The 13,592-nt window shown below is 37.9% G+C and overlaps 1 protein-coding gene across 1 annotated transcript in view; it reads right to left on the bottom strand.

Annotated features, from left to right (window-relative positions):
- Positions 1–12,961: 12,961 nt before the first annotated feature.
- Positions 12,962–13,592, bottom strand: part of LOC121373060 — a 3,410-nt gene continuing 2,779 nt past the window's right edge. Inside the window, exon 3 of the mRNA XM_041499503.1 lies at positions 12,962–12,993. Within this exon, the coding sequence (XP_041355437.1) occupies positions 12,962–12,993 (32 nt within the window). The remainder of the gene's footprint in view (positions 12,994–13,592) is intronic.

The following is a 13,592-nucleotide window of genomic DNA, read 5'->3' as shown; positions in this document are numbered from 1 at the left end:
AAATTATAGTTTTAATTTTTCAAAGACGATAAGATGAATTAGTAATCATCGAACTAAAACAAACACACAAAAACAAACAAAGAATTAAAAAACGATTAAGCTATACTGACCTCAATAATTAGATCATAATACTTTACAAGATAATTTACTATTGAACTTGTTTTGACCATCTCAATAACATGTATTAAATGTATGCATATTTTTTTCTCTCACAAAATCACTTTTTAGTTGTAGAAAATATATATATATATATATTTTTAATAACTGCACTTGTTTTATTTGTATAGTAACTAAATGTATACTCTCTCAGTAGACAAACACGTACAATTAAAACTGGAACACATCACCAACATCAGTTTTGCATAAGATACATACTCAATTTTTGCTCTCATTATTAAACTATCTACCAGTTGCTTAGGAAGTCTGACATTTCCATTTCTAAATTTACACAGTTTTATTAAAGTACCTACTTGAACATTCTGTAGTTAATACTTTTAGATGAGTCAAGTTTATCACTATTCCACTTTTGTATTGGTAACATAATCGTTTAACAGCAAGGTTTAAACATGAAACATTCACCCATGCAAATCGAATGGAAATCATATAATTAGATAGTGAGCACGACACACTGTTTTAAGGATACAACACTTGGTCGAAAGACAGTCCATATTGCTTGCACTGAAATACAACAGGTATAATGTTAAATATAACCGCCCAAGGTGGTGTAGTGGTTAAACATAAGGCTGCTAGGTACTGGGTTCGCATCGCGGTACCGGCTCCCACCCAGAGCGAGTTTAACGATTCAATGGGCAGGTGTAAGACCACAATACAGCCGGGTTTTTTTTTAATAACCATAAACAACTAACCACTGACCTATTGTCCAGGACAGGCAGCCTAGGTAGCTGAGATGTGTGCCCAGGTAGCGTGCTTGAACCATAATAGAATATAAGCACGAAAATAAATATAAATGAAATGAATGTTAAATACAATACTTGTCTGCATTTTATATAACCTTAAAACAAATGATTACTTACTTAAAAGATGTTTTGTCATTTAACTGTTATTTAGCCCACAATGCTATATTATTTAATTATTTATTTATATTTTGTAAAACATTTGTAGGTGTTTTGTTATTTTTTCATTTTATTTCCTAAAATCCAGTTTGGGCTTCTTACAAATATTAAGACGATCAGAAACACATTGAATATACCGACACTGATATTCTAAACAAGAAAATATATATGTACTTAAAATATGTTTTGTCATTTAGCTGTTATTTAGCCCAAAATACTGTATTATTAAATTATTTATTTGATCCAATCAGATATCTCTGGGAACAAAAGTAGAGCCATTGTGGTTGTATATTAAACATTTAAGTCATATCATTAAATCAGAAAATTATGGAACGGAAGAGGACGGCTTATGTTTTAGACATGGGAATATAGCTCGTGTGATTAATGTTTGGACACTTTCCAAACCAAGTCGGTGAACAGTAAATGATGATTTACAGGAAGAAACAAAAAAGAAAGAAACATTAGAACGATATAAGAACAATGCCATTCACTCTAACCAGGTTACGGTAACAATGACTAGCGAACACACTTACACACACACGCCCACAATATCTGTGTCAGTATGTCTGTATGTTTTTTTTAAAAATTAATTTATTGTCCCCAGAAACAAGAGCACTGTCAAATTTGAGGACCTCGAATCGGTACTGTGCAGTTGTGTACTGTAGACATTTTGTTTTTTAAAACATATTATTTACAATCGTTTATACCATATGAATTATAATTAACTTGCTTTTGTGTAATATCAAAGACTTCTTGATAAAAAGAAGAAGTCAAAATAATCAAAATAATAAATAAAGAAAACAAAAGAAAAACAGAAAAAAGAAAGATCATTCTGGGGATCAGAAAGGAGAGAAAGAATAAAGACAGGAAGCGAGGAAAGAAGACGAGAGAAAGGGAAATGGCGAGTTTGTATTCTTCCACTCTGCAGTATAAGCATGACTAAAACATCCATTTCTAAAATACCTTTTCATGATGTAAGAGTTTTTTTGTTTTGTTTTCAATTTAATACGATTCAACCATGGTGTCCATTTTTCGGTGAATTCTTTATAATCACAGTTCTTTTTTAAAAAAGAAAGTATTTCTCTATTGCAAATTGTTGTTGTAAAGAATGTTTAATTGCTAACATATTTAATTTGTATTTCTACGTTCTCATTCTGTAGATATAATATTTTATGTTGATTGTAAGCCAGTTCACAAATCTGCTTTTTTCATTGTCTATCACAGCAAATATTATTATTTTCTTTTTTAACTGAATGTTTACACCAGTTTCAACCAAAATCCATTTTTCTACTTCTTGTCATAGTTCATATACTATTTTACAGTCATAAAAAAAAATGTTGTAATGTTTCAGGTATTAAATTGCAAACACTGCATGCATTTGATTGTATATAATGTATCTTGTATAAAAGAGTATTGGTGGGTAGAATTCGTTGTATTAATCTATACTGGAGTCACAATAGTGTTGAATCTTTTTAGGCATTTGAATCTTAAAACATATTTTTCCATGCTTGCAGTTCTACAATAAATCCATCATTCTCATATTTTATTTGTGATTTTAGTTTTATAGTTTTGTAATTTATTAACATGTACATGTCATTGCATCCCTTTACGTTTTTTTTAGAAGTTTCAGTTTTAATGGAAAACTCAGGCTATTCTTCTTTTTAACATTGTCACTTTTTGGTTTTCACTTTCAGTGTTTTATCAAAACATGTATTTTGTTCAACACAATTCGAGATTAAGGCCAATACATATAACCAATACATATATATTTTTAATACAATCAGTTACCCCGAAGTACCCAACTACCTACCAAATTTGAGCTAAATCGACTCAGAACCGTTCATACAAAATGGCAGTACAGAGGCGTCAATAATAATAATAATAATAAAAAAAAAAAAAAAAAAAAAAAAATAATAATAATAATAATCCCACCAAAAACAATAGGTTCACAGCCTTAGCTTGGGAACCTAATAATCATAATAATAATAATAATAATAATATTTCTCCTATAACTTACCCATGATATCCATGTCATAAACCCATGTGATAATTTACTTTATCAACCCGGTTAATAATGGTATGCAAATTTACAAGGTCTCTAGGTAATGTGTTGATGTGGATGGGTCATTTGCTTACAAGCCAACAAGACCTGTGTACCTGGGCGTAACGTTTTCAAAGATTTGTTTAAAATGCGTGACGTCAACATGCTAATCGTGATGACGTCATATTATCGATGGCGGAGACTTTAGTAGCCTACTGTGATTTACAAAAAGAAATTTATTAGAATATTATTTTAGAAGCGTTATAGGATAAATAGAATTCGCTACTCGTGTTTTTTAATATGTAAAATATCGGCAGAGCCTCGACAAATACCGATTAACATAAACTCGGTTGATATATTCCATATTAAAAAATACTCGTGACGAATCCCCCCCCCCTCCTCCCCCCCTCTCTCTCTCTCTCTCTCTCTCTCTCTCTCTCTCTCTCTCTCTCTCTCTCTCTCTCTCTCTCTATATATATATATATATATATATTGTTAGTAGTATTCAAAACATAAATGTAACACGTTTATCATATAACCAACATGTTCAAAGCTTAAAGGAACATTACTGAGTTTGCTACAATTTTCAAGCTGTTATCGACAAACCGTTATCAACATATTTTCCTGCATAAAATATTAATGGCTGTATATTAAACAAACACATTGAATATACAGACACTGATATTCTAAACAAGAAAATATATTTCATATGTAAGTTTAATCGTAGTAATATTTTATTAGTCGGAAACATCTTACAATGCAGCAAACTCGGGAATGTCCCTTTAGGTTAAACATTTTGTTGAAAGCTACTCTATTTTTCACCTTTGGAATTTTTCTCTTTTTTTGTCTTTGGTTGCTTTCGGATTCCACTCCATTCTCCACTATCAAAGTAGTCCACCAGCTGCAAATTTTGACAGGTAAAACAAAAGAAAAGAAGTTTGTTTTGTTTAACGACACTACTAGAGCACATCGATTTACTAATCATCAGCTATTGGATGTCAAACATTTGGTAATTGTTTACTAATACACTTAGAGCGGAAGTCCGTTACATGTTTCCATTAGTAGCAAGGGATCTTTTATATGCACCATACCACAGACAGGATAACACATACCACGGCCTTTGATATACCAGTCGTGGTGTTATGGCAAGAAGTTTTACAGAAAACACGCTACATTTATTTCCCGTAATACAAGGGCAAGTTTGCAGTAAACCAATAATCAAACACTAATTCTAATTCACTGCATGTAACGCGAAATTTGATTGGGTAATCAAACCCATCTGCGGAAGTAAAGCCAGCATGAACGTGTTGGAAGCCACCGGCCTCCATGGTGTCGTGGTTAAGCCATCGGACATAAGGTTGGTAGGTACAGGGTTCGTAGCCCGGTACCGGCTCCCAATCAGAGCGAGTTTTAACGACTCATTGGATATGTGTAAGACCACTACACCCTCTTCTCTGTCCCTAACCACTAACCAATTAACACCTAACCTACTGTCCTGGACAGACAGCCCAGATAGCTGAAGTGTGTGCCCAGAGCAGCGTGACTGAACCTTAATTAGATATAAGCACGAAAATAGGTTGAAATGAATGAATGAATGAATGTTTAACGAATGAATTAATGTTTAACGACACCCCAGCACGAAAAATACATCGTCTATTGTTGTGTCAAACTATGGTAATGCAAACAAATAAAGTGAATAAAGTGATGATCAACATCAATATAAAAATTCAAGATTTAAATAAAAACAGTGTAAAAAACTGTGCAAAAATACAAATATCACAGATAGATACTGGCTTTTACTCAAAATTTCAATTGTGCTGTATTGGCCATTCTCAAAGAGAATGTTACACGCCTGCACGCACAGGGGAATGAACATGTTTGAAATATGGGTATTGTCGTTAATAAAACAATAAACAACAACAACAAAAAATGAAAAAAGAAAGAAATGTTTTATTTAACGACGCACTCAACACATTTTATTTATGGTTATATGGTGTCAGACATATGGTTAAGGACCACACAGATTTTGAGAGGAAACCCGCTGTCGCCACTACATGGGCTACTCTTCCGATTAGCAGCAAGGGATCTTTTATTTGCGCTTCCCACAGGCAGGATAGCACAAACCGTGGCCTTTGTTAAACCAGTTATGGATCACTTGTCGGTGCAAATGGTTTACATCTACCCATTGACCTTGCGGAGCACTCACTCAGGGTTTGGATCCGAACCCAGTACCTACCAGCCTGTAGACCGATGGCCTGCCACGACGCCACCGAGGCCGGTCAAAAAAAAGAGGATATTACAAGCAGTAGTTGTACTACATATAAAAACGTATTTTAAAATCTACTTGCGCTCTAATTATCTTGTTAAGGCGGATGATTTGAAGCAGGATAGTAGTGACCATGTTTTTGTTAAGGATAGTAGTGACCATGTTTTTGTTAAGGATAGTAGTGACCACGTTTTTGTTAACACTGCTGGCTTCTTCTAAGAATATATATATATATATATATATATATATATATATATATATATATATATATATATATATATATATATATATATATATATATATATATATACTCTTCAAAAGAAGAAACGCAAAACCACATTGTCGTAACATTTGGAGAATTGATTTAATTATTGAATGGTGAGTCCGATAATTACCAAATGTTGCAGGATTGTTCACAATTCACTCTAGTCCATTGTGAGTAAGTGATAGGACACACCACCAAGGTCAAGGTCATCTGGAGTCAATACCGGTTGTGGCCTCCGCGTGTGTTGACAACTGCCTGGCACCGCCTGCCCATTGAAGCAGCAACCAGAGTACGGATGACGTCCCGGGGGATGGTGGCCCACTCGGCCTGCAAGGCTGCTGCCAGCTCGGACAGGGTCTGGGGCTGTGGTTGTCGCTGTCGGAGGCGTCGGTCCAACTCGTCCCATAGATGCTCAATTGGGTTCAAATCCGGTGATATCGATGGCCAAGGAAGGACATTAATGTTGTTGTTCTGTAGGAAAGCCGTTGTGAGACGTGCTGTGTGAGGCCTGGCGTTGTCATGTTGGAACACTGCGTTGGCGTTGGCCATAACTGGAACGATGTGTGGCCGGAGGATCTGGTCAATGTAACCCTGTGCATTCAGGTTGCCCTGCACGTGGACCAGGTCAGTTCTGCCAGTGTGTGAGATGGCTGCCCACACCATGACACTACCCCCGCCGAATCTGCAGTTTGCCGCATAACGTTCACCACGACGCCTATACACGCGACATCTTCCATCATGACGTCGGAGCAGAAATCGGGACTCGTCACTGAACCACACCTGTCTCCATCGCAGTTGAGGCCATTGTCGATGAATCTGGCACCACTGCAGTCGGAGTCGACGGTGTTGTGGTGTTAAGATGACACCTCGAACTGGACGTCTGGCACGAATTCCTACCTCACGTAGGCGGTTCCGTACGGTCTGGTCGGATATCCTGCGCAAACCTGGTATTGCTGCGGCTGTGGAGGTGGCAGTAGTCAATCGTTCCCGAAGGTGGCGTACCCGGATGTAGCGGTCCTGCCCGGGGGTAGTGACCCGTGGTCGACCGGATCTAGGGAGGTCACGTGTTGATCCATGTTGCTGGTAACGGTCCCACAGTCTGGAGATGGTGCTTGGGGACACATGGAATGCCCTGGCAACGGCCGTTCTGGATTCGCCTGCGTCTAGTCGGCCGATGACATTGTTTCTCTGCGGTTCACTGAGACGTGGCATGTCCTGGATTGTCAACTGTCGGCCAGATACAGAGGCCAGGCAAGCGAACACCCTGCACTTGTATACTGTCGGTGTTCATGTTGCACGTGCAGACAACGTACGTGCAGTGGTGACATGGTTTGGACGTGGCTGCGTTTTTGCGAATATTCACATTTTGGAACTTTATTGTACAGTAGCTGCGTTTTATCGAATGTAACCGTGGGAATGTGTTTGGGACATGCAATGACCTTATATTCACAAAGCATGAACCGGTAGGAAACATAAAATCGGAGTTATAACCCATTTGTACCCTTTTGCGTTTCTTTTTTTGAAGAGTATATATATATATATATATAAATTACGAAATGTTTGACATCCAATAGCCGATGATTAATATAAAAAGAAAGTTTGTTTTGTTTAACGAAACCACTAGAGCACATTGTTTATTAATCATCGGCTATTGGATGTCAAACATATGGTAATTTTGACAGTCATAGAGAGGAAACCCGCTACATTTTTTCCATTAGTAGCAAGGGATCCCAAAGGCAGGATAACACATACTACGGTCTTTGATATACTAGTCGTGGTGCACTGGCTGCAACGAGAAATAACACAGTGGGCCCGATGATTAATAAATAATTGTGTTCTAGTGGTGTTGTTAAACAAAACAAACTTGAACTTTAACATTTAATTGAGAAGTGTTATCTGACTAGTTTATAAATTGTTATTGTCTGTGATGAGCCCAGTGGTAAAACGATCGCTTGATGCGCGGTCGGTCTAGGATCGACCCCCGTCAGTGGACCCATTGTGCTATTTCTTGTTATAACCAGTGTTCCACAACTGGTGTAACAAAGGCCGTGGTATGTACTATCCTGTCTGTGGGATAGTGCATATAAAATATCCCTTGTTAGTAATCGAAAAGAGTAGCCCTTGAAGTGGCGACAACATCTGTGTGTTCATGACTATATGTCTGACGCCATATAACCGTAAATAAGATGTGTTGAGTGCATCGTTAAATAAAAACAATGTCTTTGTCTGTGATGAAATCTGCACTATTGTGCATATTATTGCGAGAACCTGTACGTTATTCAGTAAATATTCCAATAAAATTTACTGGAATCGATTAATCCCTGGAAAACAGTCCACGTTATTATTACAAGTGTATACATTATGACTAACAAATACCCGTTCATATGGTTATATATGATATCTCAGTCGTGGTGCACTGGCTGTGACGAGAAAGAGCCCAATGGACCCACCGACGGTGATCGATTTTCCAACTACTTGATTCTAACGGAATCGAAGTAATCCCCAAGATAATAGTCACAGTCAAAATGAAATAAATAAGTAATAAACGCACTTAATGGTTGCATGGAAATTGCGTCAGAAATAAACAGAGAACGCACTCGATTGGCGTCTAGTGGTACCAGGCTTTGTTTGCCATCACGCGGTTTACGACAAGGCCAAACGTATATGAACAAGCCAAAACTTAGATCTTTCCACTTAGCAAATTCTAGTGACAGCGTTACACACACACAAACACACACACACACACACACACACACACACACACTCACACACACACACACACTGTCACTCGCACACACACTGCCACACACACACACATACACACACACTGCCACACACATACATTTAAAATCGCACACACACACATACATTTAAAATCGCGTCGCTACGCCACGCGATTTTATACTAAATTTGTGACGAATCATTCTTCTTATTATAATTACAAACAACACAACATATTTAGTTAAAACCACATTTAATTCATCAATCAGTTTCTACCATTCTTCCATGATCTGCGTTACGTAATGACGTCCCATGCGACGTAATGACGCCATTTTTTTAGGACAGGAACTTGTGCAGAGGGTGGGTTACAGCAGTCGAACCTTCCCATTTATCAAGCAGCTTCTAGCCTCCTTTCCTGACGTCTTTTACATAATGACGTCCCAGCTGCAGTCATGACGTCATTTTCTGAGGTATATCGAAGGTTAACATGCAGTTTGTCTTTGATGTCGTCCAATCAGAATTGAGAAAACTGTATAAACGCGAATATATATATATATATATATATATATATATATATATATATATATATATATATATATCATATTTTCAGTGCAATCAAAGTATGTGATATTTTTCAGATCACATACTTTAAGAATTTGATAACTTTGCAAATTAGATGTAAATTAGTCGAGGTCTCGGCACTAGGTTTATTGACGTTTAAGCAAACGTACTTGGGTGACACTCCATAATTGACGTATGCATTCAGTCATCAAATAAAAACATTTCAATGGCAATTTGACACTGAAAGCTGTCCAGCGTTCAGAAAAACAAAAACGTTAGGTATAACTTGATTTTGATGTAAGGACATCCAAAATGACGTCATTCGAGTTTGACGTCATTTCCATTCAAAAATACACCGCGCCACATATTCGTACGTCATTTGAATATCTAGTAATGGCTGACTGGAATTAAAGTTGCGTGTACAGTTTACAAAAATATGTTGTATTAGGCTTGAGCTTATATGATAAAGAGATTATTACCCTCGTGTATTTCGGTATCGTCAATATCATATATTAGGAATAAAAATAATGTATTATGCTCGTCATATATATAATATATATATATATATATATCATATATATATATATATATATATATATATATATATATAAACTGAATGTCAAACTGTGCGTGTTTGTATGTATCATCATCACCATTATGGCCAACACGACCACCAACAACATCCCAAACCGACCGCTAGTTCGGCAGAACCTAACCCCCTATCTATCTATCTCTAATACCTTATCTCTCTCTGTCTCTGTCTCTGCCTGTCTCTGTCTCTCTCTCTCTCTCTCTCTCTCTCTCTCTCTCTCTCTCTCTCTCTCTCTCTCTCTCTCTCTCTCTCTCTCTCTCTCTCTCTCTCTCACATGTTCTTGCAATGCCTCAGTTCCATTGGGACATGTCTAGTTCAACAGTTTTATTCACCTCTTTACTAAGATCGATCCATCTGCCCATACTAGTTTTAGTTATTCATGCGTTTCTTCGTATTCTTATTGTTGTTTTCTCGTTTCTGTTTTTTTATTTTGAAAGCGGAATTGGCGTCAGAGAGGTAAAGCGCACATAATTCATATAATTAATTATTAGACGACAACAGTAAAACACAGCGTGGCAATCATATCTTAAACTCAATTTTCAGTTAAACTCGCCGATACTAGGTTCCAAGGTACGTATCTTTTCTCTTTCGTATAAAATTAATTTTGCATTATTTATTATAAACACTAAGATAACCATTGGCATGTTTGATGTGCAAAAATTGATAATTGAAAATTGTAAGTAATGTGCAATTTCAAGGTAAAACGGCTGCAGTAAACAAAACTGTATACCTCAATGGCACATACATTTATGTTACAGTCACATATCCACCGGGCCCCGTACGAAGTTTTCTACCTACGAGGATTTCTAAGATTTCGGGAAATCGGGGGTGCTTCCTTTTGTTGTTGTTGTTGTTGTTGTGTGTGTGTGTGTGTGTGTGAGAGAGAGAGAGAGAGAGAGAGAGAGAGAGAGAGAGAGAGAGAGAGAGAGAGAGAGAGAGAGAGAGAGAGAGAGAGAGGTAATGGGGTTTTAAAATTATTATCCGTATCAAACTGTATACTACTGTCATGATAATGTCCCCCCCCCCCCCCCCCCCCCCCCCCCCCCCCCCACACACACCAACAACAAATAAACAAAAGGAAGCACCAATGCATGATATTATAAAAATTAGTACCAACAAAGAGTGTACCAGAACCCTGTCTATTCATGTCATATATATATATATATATACGTGTCCCAGTCACTGATAGTTGTATAACTCACTGCACATCTGGTGATGCGGTATAATAAGTGTTTCCATTAATGCGATTTTCGTACGGCGTCCGTGTGGAAACGCATGCGATTGTTTTGTGTTTAATCATCCCCATTACTTGGTGGGTATGATGGGTATGAGTGTCACATCAAAAATTATTATAATTGTGACTAAATATATACACTATATAATACTAAAACATACAACAGAAAGAACAAATCACATAGTAAAATAGCCCAAGCGTCTTCAACTATTCTTAATAACTTCAGGGGCAATACAAAATTATTACAATACATATATACATGTATCTATATATATTATATATTTATATACATACTAATTATTCTTATTATTACTATTATTAACAGTAGTAATATGTTAATATTAGTAAAATGATTTATTATATTTTATTTTATAGCTTGTAAAATTTTGTCACAATTATAAGTGTGTGTGTGTGTGTATATATATATATATATATATATATATATATATATATATATATATATATATATATATATATATATGTGTGTGTGTGTGTCAGTGCTGGATAACACAGGAGGATATGTTCTATGACATGAAAAGACATGGTTCTGATACACTCCTTGTTGGTACTAATTTTTATAATATCATGAACTGGTCGTTCCTTTTGTTTATTTGTTGGTGGTGGTGGTTGTGGTGTGTGTGGGGTGTGTGTAATGGGGGGGGGGGGGGGGCGTGGGTGTTAGGGGGTTTTAAACCTATTTTCTGTATCAAATTGTATAGTACTGTCATAATAATATCTTTTTCTAACAACAAGTGTGTTACATCTTGAAATCCATGGCTGGGCTAATCGCAGTCAGTAGCCGCATTAATGGAAACACAACAAACGGACGCACCCGCAACGCTATCGGACGCACCCGGACGGCAGCCGCATTAATAGAAACATAGTTTCAGCGTCTCTTCGGCGTCCGCGCGGGAAGTATATAAAGAGAGGCCTTCGCAAAAGTTGTACACTGATCGACAGCAAGGGAATCTTTGACACCGCGCTGCAGTCGGACGGGAGTCGGAAGGGAGCCACGAGATACCCGTACGATTTTTACATATCGTACGGGGCTCGTGGGGGACTCGCACGAACATCGTACGATACTCGTATGATGATCTTGGAAATCGAATGGGTGTTGTGCGATTTGAGGGTCCCGAAATTCCGTCCCAAAATCGTACGACATCCGTACGAATGTTGCGGGGGCCGTACTGGGCCCGTGCCGTGCCCGTGTGATGCTGTCTACGACGTGTCTACGAGCTTACGGCAAGTACAAATTTCTACGACAAATCGGGAAGTTTTATCTCGATGCTAAAACATCCGATGTGCCCCACGCCGAGGAAAGAACACCAATGAGCCCGCAGGATAGCGACGGCACGCTTGCGGCCGCCGTGAGACTTTGTAAATTTCCCCCGAAATTTTGGCTCCTACGGGCGCCTTATCACGAATCGGTGGATATGTGACTCAGTCATTGTTTGTCCGTGCAGACAGTGTTTAAACCTGATATTAAGACATTTAACGCATGCTGTTTTTACTATCTCTCCCGGAATATTGGTTTAAACAAGCACACCCACCAAACCTTGGCGGAGTACACCTATTTTACACAAAAAGTATTATTTATTTGCATGGGCTGGAATTACCACTAAAACGACTTCACTGTTAAGGGTCCCTTAAAACCTGTTAAGGATTTTTCTAATCGCAGGAGTCGCCGGGGGATTTAGAGCCCGTGGATGAATCGGGGGAATTTCATGTCTGCGACGTGTGCCCTCACATATTAGACGGGGCCCGGGCGGTGCCCTTTGAACAGTAAAGACAGTGTGGCCGCCAGGGCGTCAGCCGGACGCCGCTAGATAATCTGGCAGGCGCCGGCTGATCAAAGAACAGGTTGGTAGGCAACTGGCTATTGATGTCGGGCTTCCCCCCGGCGTCCGCGCCTCGAGTATATATAGATGCGTTGTATAAAGTTGCGGGGTACGTTTAGAAGCCGCCGGGCCCTTTTTGGCCTGATTTAGGAGTCGCGCGGGCGCCGCGACCGATATGTGAGGGCCGCTTTACCAACGTACACGTTTGCAACAAGCTACATGATCTCCCCTTCATTGTCATAAATAAATTACTTTTGAGAATCACTTCAATGTTATCCAATTATAAAACTGGTAGATAACAATTTGATTGAAAAAAACTCTGAATTAATGCACTAAAAGTATACTTTTGCCAACCTCGATCAACGTGCTTTTATATCACCTGTGAACACGTGTCTGTCAATGCTGTAATGATCAACCTTGTATATCAACTTACACAAGTTGACATAGAAGCGTCAATACATACCTTATTTCAATTTGTGAATCCATAAATGAAATGAATGTTTTATTTTATCTGTTAACATAAACATACAAGCATACTTTGCATTTCCCTCCGAGCGACACAATGCAAAATGGCTGCACATAGACTTTCAAGCTTGCACTTACAGCATGGCCTATTTTAGCTATAGTCCGTTTCAAAATTATCATTGACTGTCCTATATGCCTAACGAACACTATGTGTACTCATATACACAGTTAATAACGGACAATGTTTGTTAAATAATGATCAAACCTTTTGACATTGGCTTTTTTATATTGTCATTTTGTGTTGTCCAAACTAAGGAACATGGAAAACCAATTATATTATCTCATTTGCATAATCAAATTTTTTCTGAAGGAAGTGTTTGTTGTTTAGAACTTACAAAAAGTCGGATCCATTATTCGTTGATGTTTATATAAACATTACCGACAGAAGTGGTTGTTTTAATGTTTGCTGCGCAGACTTATGTGCCGTCATGCAGGCCAGTAAATACAGGGGGACCCTCTTAAAATGCGCCCATTAC

This window comes from Gigantopelta aegis, chromosome 5 (assembly GCF_016097555.1).
Source record: "Gigantopelta aegis isolate Gae_Host chromosome 5, Gae_host_genome, whole genome shotgun sequence".
NCBI lineage: Eukaryota > Metazoa > Mollusca > Gastropoda > Neomphalida > Peltospiridae > Gigantopelta > Gigantopelta aegis.
Note: the sequence above shows the minus strand (reverse complement) of the source record. Positions and strands in the feature narration are given on the sequence as shown.